At 39.5% G+C, this 14,586-nt stretch overlaps 1 protein-coding gene across 1 annotated transcript in view; it reads right to left on the bottom strand.

Annotated features, from left to right (window-relative positions):
• CDK5RAP2 (CDK5 regulatory subunit associated protein 2) overlaps positions 1–14,586 on the bottom strand; it is a 100,721-nt gene that overhangs the window by 35,794 nt on the left and 50,341 nt on the right. The window contains exons 19-24 of the mRNA XM_065418586.1: positions 11,736–11,828; positions 10,926–10,973; positions 9,559–9,749; positions 6,336–6,795; positions 4,018–4,273; positions 1,733–1,849 (exon numbers count right to left, since the gene is read on the bottom strand). Of these exons, the coding sequence (XP_065274658.1) occupies positions 1,733–1,849; positions 4,018–4,273; positions 6,336–6,795; positions 9,559–9,749; positions 10,926–10,973; positions 11,736–11,828 (1,165 nt within the window). The remainder of the gene's footprint in view (positions 1–1,732; positions 1,850–4,017; positions 4,274–6,335; positions 6,796–9,558; positions 9,750–10,925; positions 10,974–11,735; positions 11,829–14,586) is intronic.

Below are 14,586 nucleotides of genomic sequence, written 5' to 3'. Positions count from 1 at the left end.
CTCACCAGTGGATACATTCAGAAAGGATCTTTCATTCTAATTTGTTAATCCTGCAATGTGCTTAACACCATCAACTACCACTGGCTTCAATGGGCATTGCAGATGCTCAGCATCTCACAGGATTGAGCCGTAAATCAATCCAAAGTCTCACTCAATGGACTCCTAAAAAGAATGGAGTGGAATGAATATGGATGCCTGAGCCAAGAATGAGCACAAGCAAATAAAAATAACTCTGCAAGCTGAATCCAAGGTTGGGCAAGAAATTAGGTGATTACATTGCGCTATCTATCCCATGTGCACTGAAGGGCAGGATGATGCTCTGCGATTGCTGCATCTGCTTACTTACGTTGTTCAAAATTCTAAATGCTATTGAGTCACAAGACAGCAATACACTTGAGAAAACGTCATTGCACCAGGATTCATGGAGAGATCCTGAGTAGAAGAATAAGATACATTTCTTAAGAGTTCACTAGCTACTCCTACTTATTCTCCACCAGAAAGACAATCCTCTGTGACTTTGCAGTTGGTTGCTGTAATGATTAAGATGTCCCAGAAGGTTGTGAATTCAGGTGAGGAACAAACAGCGAAACCAGATGAATTCTTAAGCTCAAATAAAGGACATATCAGATATTAAACTGATAAGAACAGATAGTAGACAATGTTTTCACCCCTCAGCTCACATTCAGTGGTTTGAGCATTGGCCTGCTAAACCCAGGGTTGAGAGTTCAATCCTTGAGGGGGCCACTTAGGGATCTGGGGAAAAATTGGTAGTTGGTCCTGCTAGTGAAGGCAGGGGGCTGGACTCGATGACCTTCCAGGGTCCCTTCAAGTTCAATGAGATAGGTGTGTGTGTGTGTGTGTCTCTCTCTCTCTCTCTCTCTCTCTCTCTCTCTCTCTCTCTCTATATATATATATATATATATAGAACTAAAGAATATGAGGGGGTGAAAACCAGAAAAATTGGAAGTAGTATTGTTTTTAATTAGAATGCTTGTTATGGTTTTTCATAAGGCATTAGTTGCTCTTTAAAGCAGAAACTGCTAGCACACTTTAATGTACCACACACAGGTAATAAATGTATATCCTGCAATCCCTTACTGACTGACTTCAGGGGGACTACACACGTGAGTAAGGGTTCCAGAATTAGTCTCCTATTCAGCACTCTGTATGCAACTAGATAAAGAGGTCATTCAAGCCCTCTCAAAAAGACAAATGGATTATGTAGAAGCACATAGTACATGGAATTAACCCCATTTACATTTTCATTCAATGATTCAGTTAGGTTTCAACTAAGCCAAATGCCTTCAAATAATTCAGATAAGCAGAATGCTATCGTTCTATTGCTTCCTCCTTGCATTTCATAACAGTGTGGCAAGTGCACAGTAATGAACATATTTAATTCACCGAATGGATCAGAGGAACTGAGGAGGTTTGCAGTACAGTGTTTGGGAGTTAGGTACACAACTCATTATTTTTTATTGGAAACTGTGCTCATAAATTCATGTGACCCTTCTAAAAACATAACCCTTAAGACACTAACTTGGGGACCATTATTCTATACTAATTAAGTAAACAATATTTAAAACCAACAAGTAATGGTAAAAAAGGGCAATTATCTACAGTAGAGTAAGTTATCTATAATTATTTACAGAAAACAATATGACAATATATTTTAAGATTAGTAGCTTTCATAGTGCTGCTTTCTCATTATCACTTTGTGTCCATGCTCTACCTTGACTGGTTCTCTGATCCATGACCATCTTATTTTCATTCTTGTCATAAGTATCAAATCCAACAGCCTGTGAATCCACCTGGATCTCTTTGCAATCCATTCTGACCAATGATTCAGCTAGAGAAATATAAGGGGAAAAAAACTTAGCTAAGTGACTTTAAAAAAGTAGGATAGTAAAACAAGTGATGCGGCAACAATTCAGAATGGTGAAGCCATATAAAGAACTGCAGTAGTAAACATAAAAACACAAATATGCAGATCATGTGAAATTGTCTAAACACATATTTTTCAAATACATAAATTAACTATCAAGATAATTACTATAAATTTGAATGTCCACGGCTTCCTACCCCCGATGAAGATCTTACCACAAAATTCTGCATCACATGATGAACACATGCAAGCAGTCAGTACACTTATTATATACTCAATTGATTTTTAGTGTTTTATTTTTTATTTTTTGTGTACGTTTACAATGAAGATAAATAATTTCACCAATTTAAGCAATGATTCTAACTTCATTCTCTACAACCTCTGTGAGCCCCAGGTCTTGGGATTCCAGCAAGTGCAGACTGCTGCTACCCATATTGGCATACACGCAAAAATAATCGAGTATAGGGGACGAAAGGACTGCAACCTTCCAATGGCTGCCCTTTCATTTCAGAATCCAATATAAAGCTACGGTACTTTCATTCTTAAAATTCTCCATGGAACTTTACTCCTGCCTACTTCACAGACCATGGGCTAGATCCTGCTCCCACTGAAGTTAATGACCAAACTCCCATCCTTTTTAATAAAAACAAACAAATAATAAAGGGAAGCACTATGTGCATGGTATTACTGTGGCTTAGTTGATAGAGCACTGGATTGGGAATCAGGAGACCTGGGTTCTAGTCCTGGCTCAGCTCCTGGCCTGCTGGGTGACCTTGGGCAAGTCATTTCCCTATCTATGCCTCAGTTTTCCCATCTGTAAAATAATGATGCTTGCCTCCTTTGTAAAGTGATTTGAGATCTACTGATGAAAAACACTAGATGAGAGCAAAGTATTAGTATTATTAATAGGAGTGGGATAGGGTCCCTTGTTCCAATTCTACTCCCCTATACACTCACTTAAGCACTTGGGTCATCACTGTCCTTTTCCACAACATTACTGTTGGGGAGAGAGCCTTCTACTCCAAAGCGGTTGCCTTGTAGAACACACCATACTTTATAACTCTGACTCTCTCTCATTTCACATCCTTAAAACATCTCTCTTCCCCTCTAGCCGTGCCTTTCCACCATCCCAAGTTATTGATCTTACAGCTAAATGTACTTTTTCACCATTCTGCATCTTTATATAATATATATAGTCAATTCTCTTATAATTTGTAATACTTTGCAGATATAGGTATTTTGTTTATGGTTAGATTTAAATTAATCTCACTAAACTGGAAAAAAAACCATTTGACACCTTGACTGATCAATGGTAAATCAGGTACATTCACTTATGCAACATGAAGAAATACAAACTACAACTACTAATTTTCCCCCTGCTGATACTCACACCTTCTTGTCAACTGTTTGAAATGGGCCACCATGATTACATTGCACTCATTAGCATTATAAAAGTGATTTCCCTCCCTTCTTGTCAACTGTTGAGAATAGCCCACTTCCACCTTAATTGAATTGGCTCGTTAGCACTGACCCCCCACTCCCCCACTTGGTAAGGCAACTCCCATCTTTGCATGTGCTGTGTATTTATACCTGCCTCTGCATTTTCCACTCCATGCATCTGATGAAGTGGGTTTTAGCCCACGAAAGCTTATGCCCAAATAAATTTGTTAGTCTCTAAGGTGCCACAAGGACTCCTCGTTTTTGCTGATACAGACTAACACGGCTACCCCTCTGAAACATGAACAAATACAGTGCATCTATACTTTCATCTCTCCATGTTTTCCATTAGGTTTGGAATCCTGTAAATGAATATTTAGGGTAACCCATATTTATATAAATGTGCTATGAGACTATCATTTATTATGTATTTTATGCCATGTATACCATGCACTTTCATTGCATACCAAGTTGCATTATGTTTTGGCTGCAAAGACAACTCTAACTAAAAAAAAAACAACACTAAGTATTTTTAGGATATATATTTGTCCCCCAAGCAAATTGTAAGATTAAGCAGTATTGTATATATGTAAAAGTGATCTATTTTTTCTTTCCACTATAAGAAAAGAAGAAAATATTTCAAGCAGTACTAGATGTTATTTTATCTGCTCTTTAAATGCAAAATGTTTATTTACCTCTCACCAATACTCTTTCTTGTTCGGGCTTCTCTTGCAGATTTTCAATTACAGATCCGCTCAAAGATAACTCTTTGTGAAGTTGTTTGTTTTGTATTTTACATTCCTTCAGACCTTCATCAAGTGCCATGAGCCTGTGCTGCAGATGCATGTCTGGCTTCTGTGTACAGGAGGTTAAAGGAATGTTTCCTAATGATCTAGATGATTTTAATGGAATGGGTAAACGGGATTTCTTGAATGGATAAATGAAATCACTCTGAAAGATAGATGCAATAAAACATGGGATTTGGTAATGGGTATGAGATACTTGGTAAGGGGAAATAAACAAGATTACCAGGAAAAAAATACTAGTAAAACGTTGTGCATACCAATTAAGTGCTATATTATGTAATTTTGGAAACAAGACAGCGATATCCTTGCAAAGAATTTGAGCATTCACAGGGAAATGAGATATCCTCCTGGCCCAGGCCCTTATAATTTTCTAAAGGTAAGTGCTGTTTATTAATCCAAAGCCCTGTGCCATGTGTCTTCTAGGGCATGGAACCAAGACGGAAGATTGACTGTCTACTGGTAAAGGCCTTTAATCTAAAAGTATATCTGTTAAGTCTAGACTGTGTGCGCCTTTGAGGAATATATACTCATCTCATTTGTCTTCTCTAACCACTAGTTCCTTTTGGATCTCTGTGCCTTTCCCCTAACTCATTGTTTCTTTCCACAGAGAATCCTCTCAACCCTCTACAACAGTGGTGGGTAAACTATGGCCCAGGGGCCACATCCGGCCCTCCAGCCTGTTTAATCCGGCCCTCAAGCTCCTGCTGGGGAGCGGGGTCTGGGGCTTGCTCTGCTCCCGCACTCCAGCCGGGGAGCAGGGTCAGAGACCACTCCACGCATGTGTACCAAGGCTCCCGGAAGCAGCAGCATGTCCCCCCTCCGCCAGCTCCTATGTTTAGGGGTCGCCGAGGGCTCAGCGCGCTGCCCCCACCCCAAGCACCACCCCCGCAGCTCCCATTGGCCGGGAACTGGGGCAAATGGGAACTCCAGGGGCGGCGCCTGCAGATGGGGCAGCATGCGGAGCCACCTGGCTGCACCTCCACATAGGACTTGGAGCGGGGACATACCACTGCTTCCAAGACCTGCTTACAGTAAGCGCTGCCTGGAGCCTGCACCCCTGACCCGCTCCTGTGCCCCAACCTTGATCCCTCTCCTGCACCCCAACCACCTGCCCCAGCCCAGAGCTCCCTACCGCACCCTGAACTCCTCCTTTCTGGTCCCACCCCAGAGCCCACACCCCCAACCAGAGCCCTCACCCCCTCCTGCACCCTAACCCCAATTTCGTGAGCATTCAGGGCTCACCATACAATTTCCATACCCAGATGTGGCCCTCGGGCCAAAAATTTTGCCCACCCCTTCTCTACAAAGTCCAGAAGGTATTTTCTTCATTTCTTCCTCTCTTTACCCCAACACTGGTATGGTAGCGTTATTGGATTTTTTTTTAAGTCTCGTAATAAATAATAATCTATTGTCACATTTTCATCCTGGCACCTTTTGGGGACTTCCCCTAAATGTGTCCTAGTTGTCCAAATTGGAGAAACGAAACAGAGCTTCTAAAGTTGCTGATGCAACTATACATATATACATTTTTGTAGACACAATTTTTCACACCAATGTATGCACAATTTTTGTAGCCATAAGCTATATGCATGTGCAGATCAGGCAGTTAGGTGTCCAACACCTGACTTACACATGCAAACGTACTCTGCACTCGAAAATTAGAGTACCCAGTTTTAGAGGCCAGTTTTGAAAATGTGACTGTACTTGTCTAAGAATAAGAGGCAATGTAAAAAGTTCATTTAAACCAGAGGACTGGGACTCAGGACTGCTTGTTGTGAGATATTAGGCAAGTCTCTTCAATTCTTCAGGCCTAATTCTCTGCTTAGACTTAAAACAGTACCAAGTCAGAATGGTATACTTTCACAAACACTTTACATTCTCATGAACAACTACACCAAGTAAAAAGGCAGTAGAAAATCAAGACCCATATGCCATAATTTATTCACCTGTAAAATTGATACGATATTTACTGGTATCAAGTCCTGCGAGATTTGAGGCTTAATTAATTAATATTTCTAAAGCACACTGAAGTATAGGATGAAAGGCACTGTACAGTAAGTACAATTATCTTAAATATATTTGGCACAAATCCCTTTTACTTATTTTTAAAATTACACGAAAAACAAGATTAACTTCAGAAATGAAATACACTTCTCATCTCTACGTCTGCCCTGAACTGTTAAAAAGGGAATCTCAAATAAACTTACTTTATTTGTTCTACTTGTAACAGAAAGTCTCTCATGCTGCTCACCCTTCTCATACGCATTTTCTTGTTGAGGTTCTGCATTTAATCTTGAGTATTTTGTTTTTTCTTCTGTCTCTCCTCTTTTGCCTTCATGTTTGAGTCTCATGACATTACCCTCTATAGTCATTGTTTGTGTAGCTGTATCTTTCAATTCCACTTTTAACCATTCAATATCCTTATTAACCTGTGGAGCTGTATCTGGATAAAGCCTCTCTTTTCCATCAAAAGTTGATTTCAATTCTACTTGGTGCTTTAAGATTTTATTGACCTGCTTGAAATGTCTCAGTTCAGCTCTTAGTTGAATAATCATTTGCCTAAGATCTTTTTCATCCTTATTCTCTATATCTTCACTTGAACATTCTTGCTCAGTTGTGCTCAGATGATCTAACAGTGCAATTACGATTTTCATTTGTTCTTGTCTGCTTTATGCAGGGAGAGAAAAAAAAAAAAAAAAAACACGTTTTGCTTTTTTGTTTAAGGAAACAAGAACACCTCCTAAGGAACACTTTTGTAGAGCCATGATATACTGTAGACTCCTCCGGTAGATTTAGAGCAGAGCTTCTCAAACTTTTTCATAGAGAGATTGTCTTGTGGACACTTCTCTCTCCCATTTGTGATCATGTAGATCACATCCCCTCCTCCCATTTGTGATCATATAACAAACCTGTGGAAACCACAGCAATTGCTTACATAAAATAAAATCAGGAGAGTATGTAGGGCCAGATTTTCAAGATCTTACCCTCCCTTATAGGCATCTTCATGAAGTGCCTATTGGAAACAAGGGAGCTGCTGAGTGCTGAGTTCTTTTGAAAAATCTGGGCCTTCATATATAGTCAGCTGTCTTTTAGTAAAATGCAGAAACTGGAAAAAAGCAGAAGCAGCCAGTAGAATGTGACAGTCTTGCTCTCCACAGACCATCAGCAAGTGTTCCACAGATAACAAGTGGACCACAGTTTGGAAAGCTATATTTTAAGATGAAAGAGAAGCTAAACAAGGGACATTAGATTATAAACAACCCTCAAATTCTACATCTGATTTAATGTGTCCAATCAAGAACTGTTTGTGCCGCTAAACATATAAACAGGCATTTAAAAACAACTGCATTTATACAGCTGGCATTTGAAATGGAGGATGCTAACTACGCTTTTTATGTCTTTTTTTCTGGCATCTAATATCATTAATGAGAATTAAGTTACCCAACAGCAGAGCCTCATCATAGTCAATCTGGTAATTTATTCTAGGACACAGAAAAGATTACACACAAGAGTGCTAAAGATGACTGTGAAAGAATTGCTCATTACCAGACTTTTAAGTAAAGTTAAGAAATAAAACAACATTATATATTCATCTTTTAAGACAGTAATATTGTCTCATCTGCCACTCAGTATTTTCTTGATGACTAAAATCATTTACATTTCTTGGCTGGCTTGAATAGTAATGTAGAAACATAGGACTGGTTGAGTAGACCCAACTGTAGAACTGATTTCAAATGCAGAAGACAGATGTTGGGCTTGTGTAGCTGCCTATAGGCAGTTTAATGCCGTGCCACATGATGGATCAGAGTTTGGGCTTTGAACTCCTGGAGGTGGGACCACTGAGAACATTGCATGAGGAAGGTAGTTCACATCACTCTCCACAAACCTTTCCTGGTTTGCTAAAGGAATGATGTTGATGACCTCTGAAATAACTCATTGTGATATAGCGTGTTTCACTCATGGGGGCTGTTTTTTTTCTATACCTGTACAAAGCACAGCTTTGCCAGTGTAGTTCCAACAGCTGTAGGAGTGCTTTGTCCCATAAAGTGTTCCTAGTGCAGACACGGCCTTAGTTCCAACTCAGCTACTCACTTATGAATGAGTCATTTTCACCTTTGTGCCACAGTTTCTCCATCTGTAAAGTGGGGATAATCCTTACCTACTTCACAAGGATGCTGTGAACCTTTATCAATCAGTTGTATTGGTAAAGTGCTTTGAAATCTTTAGATGAAGTGAATATTATTAACAACATTATATCTTTACTGCTCTTTTGGGGTGCATGCTGAGGAACAGGTAATTATTTCCAGCAGTCTTTTGTCTGTAGATTTTCCTGTGTGACCAACTACAGTAAAAGGATAGCATGGAGAGTTCTATACACAACATTGTAAGACTGTGGAATAAATTCAAAGCTGTAACTCACTTGAGGGTCTCTATTTGAAGTGAACTGCACAAGGGCAGACTGAATGACTCGAAGTTCACCTCAGCTCTGAGAGTGAATGCAGCCAGAGAACCATTGGAGGGCCATCTGCTCTTATTTAACATTAAATTACATATATTTGAAAAAAAAAAAACAATTTAAAAATACCCTATTCTAAAACTCACGCTTTTGGTGGGTTTTTTTTAAAAGAGATTTAATGTATTGTTGAAAAAGCTAAAGGACTGATGCTGCGGTAAAACAGTCAAAGCTGTAAACTTCCTTTTCAGTGATGTCAGTAAAAACAAGTATTCTCACAAGCAAGCAAAACAAGCTCACCGATCCGTCAGCTACAGTGAAAGGTACTTGCGGTTAAAGGCATTATTTTATTTCCCACCATACTCTAACCTCAGCTTCCAACCTAAGGCCACAGGGGTTAAAGAAATTCCTATTGAAGGATGCAGTGTTGACTAGTGGCATATTTAAAAGCAGGGGACTGAGAATCAGAACTATGGGGTTATATAGGCTGCTCTACCATTCTTGAATAATCTTGGGCAAGTCACTTCTCCCCAGTTTCACACACACAACTTTCTTACACCAGTGCAGTGTTTGGGGTTTTTTTTCCATTTAATTCACTGTGTGTAGAGTGCTTTGAGATACTTGGATTAAAAAAAAAAAAAAAAAAAAAGCACAACGTATTATTATTATTATTTTAGCCCTTTAACACTATCAGTCCCACATCCTGAAAAAGATCAGTTCCCATGGTAAGGCTCTATGAAGCAATATCTTTAGAGAAACTTTTCTTGTAATGGATTTTTCATAAGGATGTCTTCCTACTGATAGTATGTTTCGTAATTACTTAATTGTATGATAGACTGAAATGGCTCTGAAGGAGCCTTGCCAATCTCTCAGGTAAATTAGACAGTGCCATTATCTAAATTCACTTTAGCAAAATTACTTTATTCTCTCCTCAAATAGAAATACTGTCAAAAGTAGTGTCTATCCCTCAGGCTTACCTAGATTCAAGTACAGATGTTCCATTTTCATTTAAGAGAGATGTGAGCAGGCTCATCTCTTCTACTTCATGTTCACTCATCTCTATTCTGCCAAAGTGTTTGCCAGCTATATCATGTTCAAACCGAGGCTTATTTGGATTCCTATAATGTCTATCTTTGCAGAAACCATCTGAATAGTCTGAAGGAGCTATCTGTTGGGAAAAAAATTGCAAATGTTTTCTTATTAGGCAGGTATGCAGCTCTATTATGTTCAGGGCTGCAATCTTTTCATAATCATGGTTTGTAAGCTTTGATGGTCTTAATCTACATTATAAAGCAGTCACAGACATTCAACTTACTGTTTATTAATACAGGAACTAATGAACATCAATTTGATATGGTTAATTCATAGAGATCAGTTGTTTAGCAGGAAGTAGATTTCCCTGATGGTGTTTATCTATGAATGCTCTCCTGGCTAATGAAGCTGTTGGTATGTGGCCCCCACATTGTAATTCATTCCATGATTAGTTCACATTTGAATCACGTGTCTTTAAATATAAAATTCTGCCCTCTGATGCCCGTGTGCAGGCCCAGTTAGTATGAATGTCCAAGGGCAGAATATGGTCTGAAGTGTTTAGAATTACCATTCTTGTGTGTGTAAAATTGGGTTAGTTGACTCTAAAATTCTCCAAACATATTGCCATAGCATGCATCAGCTGTACAACCTATCTCAGAAGCCACAGAACTACCAAAAGCAGTAGAACCCATTAAAGGGTACATCAGTCAGCAACCCAAACATTCCAAACTGCAGTACTAGAAGACTTCTCCGATCAAGTTCCTTCAATACCTCTCCACCTTGATGAAATCTAAGTATAAGATTGTGAAGAAGTGGGAAATACAGAGGGCCAGTGCGAATCTGCAGAGGCAATCTGGGTAAAGAACTCAGCAAAAAGGGAATGACTAAGGATCAGAGCTGGTTCTGTAACTACTCAGAGGATGACAGTTATGAAAGGCCATTTCATAACTGTGGTTTGGAACATCCTGATGCACGCTCAAAAAAACTAAGTTTTTAGTCTTTTAAATGGTTCCACAGCTTACAAAGCATGGCACATTTAAGATCTGCAAAGACTATTTCATGAAGCAGAGCTATTTTTCTCTGAATTAGTAACTTCCACAGATCCACACTCAGGATGCACACACATGGGGCATGATGCAACTCTCATTTACATCAATGGGAGTCTTTCCAATTATTTCAATACGATTTAGATTGGGCCCATTCATCATGAACCCTGTTGACTTTGGAGCCATTAGCACTGAGAGATTTAAGTACATACTTACTACAAGCTTCTCCACACACAATGAGAGGCTATTTATATTGTATCATTTACCTGCATATCCAGATCAAGATGATGATCCAAAGGCAACTGAGGACATGCCTAGATAAGTAGGGATATGTAAAAGTTATACATTTTGAGGCACATCACATTGTCATTTTTTAAAAATATTACTATTTTGAACTGAACGGAAAACATGGTATTTATCTTAGTTATGTGTTTTTCACAATATACGATATCTCTTTTGAATGCCAGTAAAAAAGGATGGCAGATTCTAGGACCCTGAACAGGAATGGAGGTTTTCTGTTGAGTCACCCTGACATCAGGTGTTTGAAACCTATACAAAGATGCACAGTAATTTTTGCTCAGTCATAATAGCAGGTGGATCTTATTAATTCCAGCCAAGCTCCAGGCATGATTACACAGGCCACTAAAGACAATCAAAAGACTCCCTCTTACTTTAAGGGACTTGGGATCAGGCCCTTTAAGAGAGGCTGAGTATCTCTCTGGATCAAAGGGAACTAGGGACTGGGACAGAGGAGATCCTGCAGGGAAAAACCTAGGAACAGACAAACTTGAGGAGAAAACTTAGGCTGATGTTTATGATTTATAGTTATTTAAGCTAAGAAAAAAATCAAACAGGAAAAGGTGTTTGCATTATATCCAGTGAGAGTATCCTCTGTTCAGAGCATGGAGGGGACTCTACCTGCTTACAGGGAATTCCAGAGGCTAGACTTGTATACTCTAAACATACAGCAAAAAGAAACCCAGCTGGAATATATATAGTTAATAGCTGTAATTGTGCACCCAGAACATGTAACTCTCTGGTAGAAATATTATACAATGATATTGACACAATCCTACCTCACTGGTCCTCTCAGAACGCTGACAGCTCTCTGCATTCTTATTGTCAAAATCTCCAGCTTGCGTCATGGTTTCCTCTGTTCTTTCAAGAAACTATACAAAGTATGGAACGATGTGAAAATGTAGCACAAAAATAATGTGGTATGAAACATGCATAAATAAGTCAGTGACATGTCTTAAAAGAAAAATAAAAAATGCCTGTAATACAAAGTAACAAACATTGGATTAGATTTATCCAGTAAGATCAAAAGGGAGTTAACACAAAAAACAGAAATAATTCATACATAGTACACTGAAATCTGAATTTTTACATTCCAACACTGCTGCACATCCTTCTGAACTGTACAAAAATGCTAATTTAGCCCCTTTCTGCAAACACCTTTCCCCCTCCCCAAGCCATATTTCCATTGTGCCTGTCATATTTTTCCATTTAATGATTATTTTTATTTCCTACTATTTTATGATCTTTTTCTGCATTCATGAAAAAAACCCCTCTTGCTAAGCAGGGCAGACCCTGTCTGGCATAACAATAAAAAGATTTACTATTACACTGTAGGCTAAATACTGCTTTGTCCTTCACTGATGTACCATGGGGAAGGAGGAGGGTGCCAAGAATGTTTTCTTTCCCCATTTCCTACCCTCCCCTGGACCCAGTCAGAATGCTGCTACTAACACTCCACGAGTAAACCCACTGTCTAGTGTTATCCAGTAGCACTCCAAACCTCCAAGAGGGCTGGCCAGCCAACCTGGGAGCAAGGCCAGGAACCCCTTGCATTGTGCCTGTTAGAATTCAACAGCAGGAGTGACAGAGGCATGCAGGCAGAATGCTCCCACACCACACCACAGCTCAGCTCCCCTCGCCAGTTTGCCTCCGGCAACAGACGTCAGAATTTAATCTTTTGTCTAGAGGCATCTAAAAAGGTTCCAGTGACAACAATACTAATTTAAAAATGATTAATCTGATTACATCAAGGGGCAATATTCTGGCAAGTCCCTGCAAGAAACCCTCACACAGCAACTGGAAAGCGGGGAAGGAGTTTTCCACCAAAAACTTGGCTCCCCTGAAACTAAGCTGCAGTGAAGTCATTCCACTATTCTGTGAACAGTGCCGCAGAGTAGAACTCCAGGAGAGGCCTTGGCCCACGTTTTTGTTCATATACATCCAAGTTCAACAATGGTTTCAATGCACAAACCCTCATATAGTTTATTTATGTTCCTGATTAGAATGGTTTTCAGGGCCAGGGAAGAGAGAGATTATAAGTACCCATTAATGCTGCTTTTGCACCATACACACCAAATGTTTAGGGCATTTCAGCAGAATTAGCCTGTACTGTGGTATCGATAGAGTCTTATTCTACAGCAACACCTCTCAGTAATTTGATTAAGAGATTTTTGTAAAGGAACTTTGGTGCTGGAAGCTCATTAAGAAATGGAAATGAGACACAGGAGAATCTATTACCTGTAAGTAGCATTTTCTGAAGGTAATATTGTCTATCTAATCTACAGACGATACACGGTATTGGGAGAGTGGATTCATAGCTCTATTAGACAAGGATTTTAGACTTGGAGCAAGGCTATAATGTACATGCCTTAAAGGCAGTAATATCACACTAGTGCATCTAACAGTCAGTTCCTTTCTGACCTAGACTAAAAAAAAATTACCCTAAATTCAATAAAGACAAAAAGGCAGATTCTTAAGCCTAGCCAGGGGAGCAGTTGTTCATTGAGCCCTTGGGCACACAGCATTTTAGAGATGCATTGGGAGGAAAGGAGCTGATGACTAAAAGTAGTGCATGTTGAATTTATAGCCTCGATGCATGCGCAGGACAGGGCTAATAGTTATGACGTGAAAAGATAAACCGGCTTCCCCGATGTGTCACACTGAAGACACAAGGCTCAAGGCATATGGATCCAGTCTCAGATTAAGAGAATTCTGCAGTTGTACTGGGGATATGTGCATATTTTTTTCTCTAAGAGCAGTGGGGAGCGTATAAGTGGGTTTCTTACTGTGACTTGTTTACCATGTATATACACCTCTACCCCGATATAACGCGACCCAATATAACACGAATTCGGATATAACGCAGTAAAGCAGCGCTCCGGGGGGGCGGGGCTGCACACTCTGGCAGATCAAACCAAGTTCGATATAACGCGGTTTCACCTATAACACAGTAAGATTTTTTGGCTCCCGAGGACAGCGTTATATCGAGGTTGAGGTGTATGTACTAGCAGTGAATGAGAAAAGCACTTTTGCCTTCTACCTTCCAGCAAAGTAAACCACGCTACTTTTGTTTGTGTGTGAATTTTAAGTATTAATTTAAAAAACAAAATAATAGTGGGAGCTGGATGGTGCAGTGTAATCGTAGTTTTCCCTTTATCTCTAGAGCCCTATATTCAAATCCTGGTTTGGGTCTCAGGTTTGAATTAATTTGGTATTTTCATCCAAATCCCCATTTTCAGCAGTCTCAGAACTGGAGTAGCAGGGATGCTATATATCAGGACTGTGATGTACAGGCAAAGTTGTGCTTTGGAACAGCTTGTAATTTGTCTGACTTCAATGGACACTAAGCTTACTCACAGATTATTTTAAATTAAAAAATTGGAAAATATTAGCTAATTATAGCATCCAAAAATTTAGAACCAGGGTCTGATTTTCAAAATGAGGCTGTAGGGCCAAGCTTTATTTTTAAAGCTAGTTAGATTCATTTGTGCTCATACTTACCTAATTTATACAGCTTCCAACACAGAACAACTGTCTTTTACACCTCTACCCCAATAGAACACGAATTCGGATATAACACGAATTCGGATATAACGCGGTAAAGCAGTTCTCTGGGGGGGGGGGGGGGGG

This window comes from Emys orbicularis, chromosome 18, assembly GCF_028017835.1.
Source record: "Emys orbicularis isolate rEmyOrb1 chromosome 18, rEmyOrb1.hap1, whole genome shotgun sequence".
NCBI classification, from domain to species: Eukaryota; Metazoa; Chordata; order Testudines; family Emydidae; genus Emys; species Emys orbicularis.
Note: the sequence above shows the minus strand (reverse complement) of the source record. Positions and strands in the feature narration are given on the sequence as shown.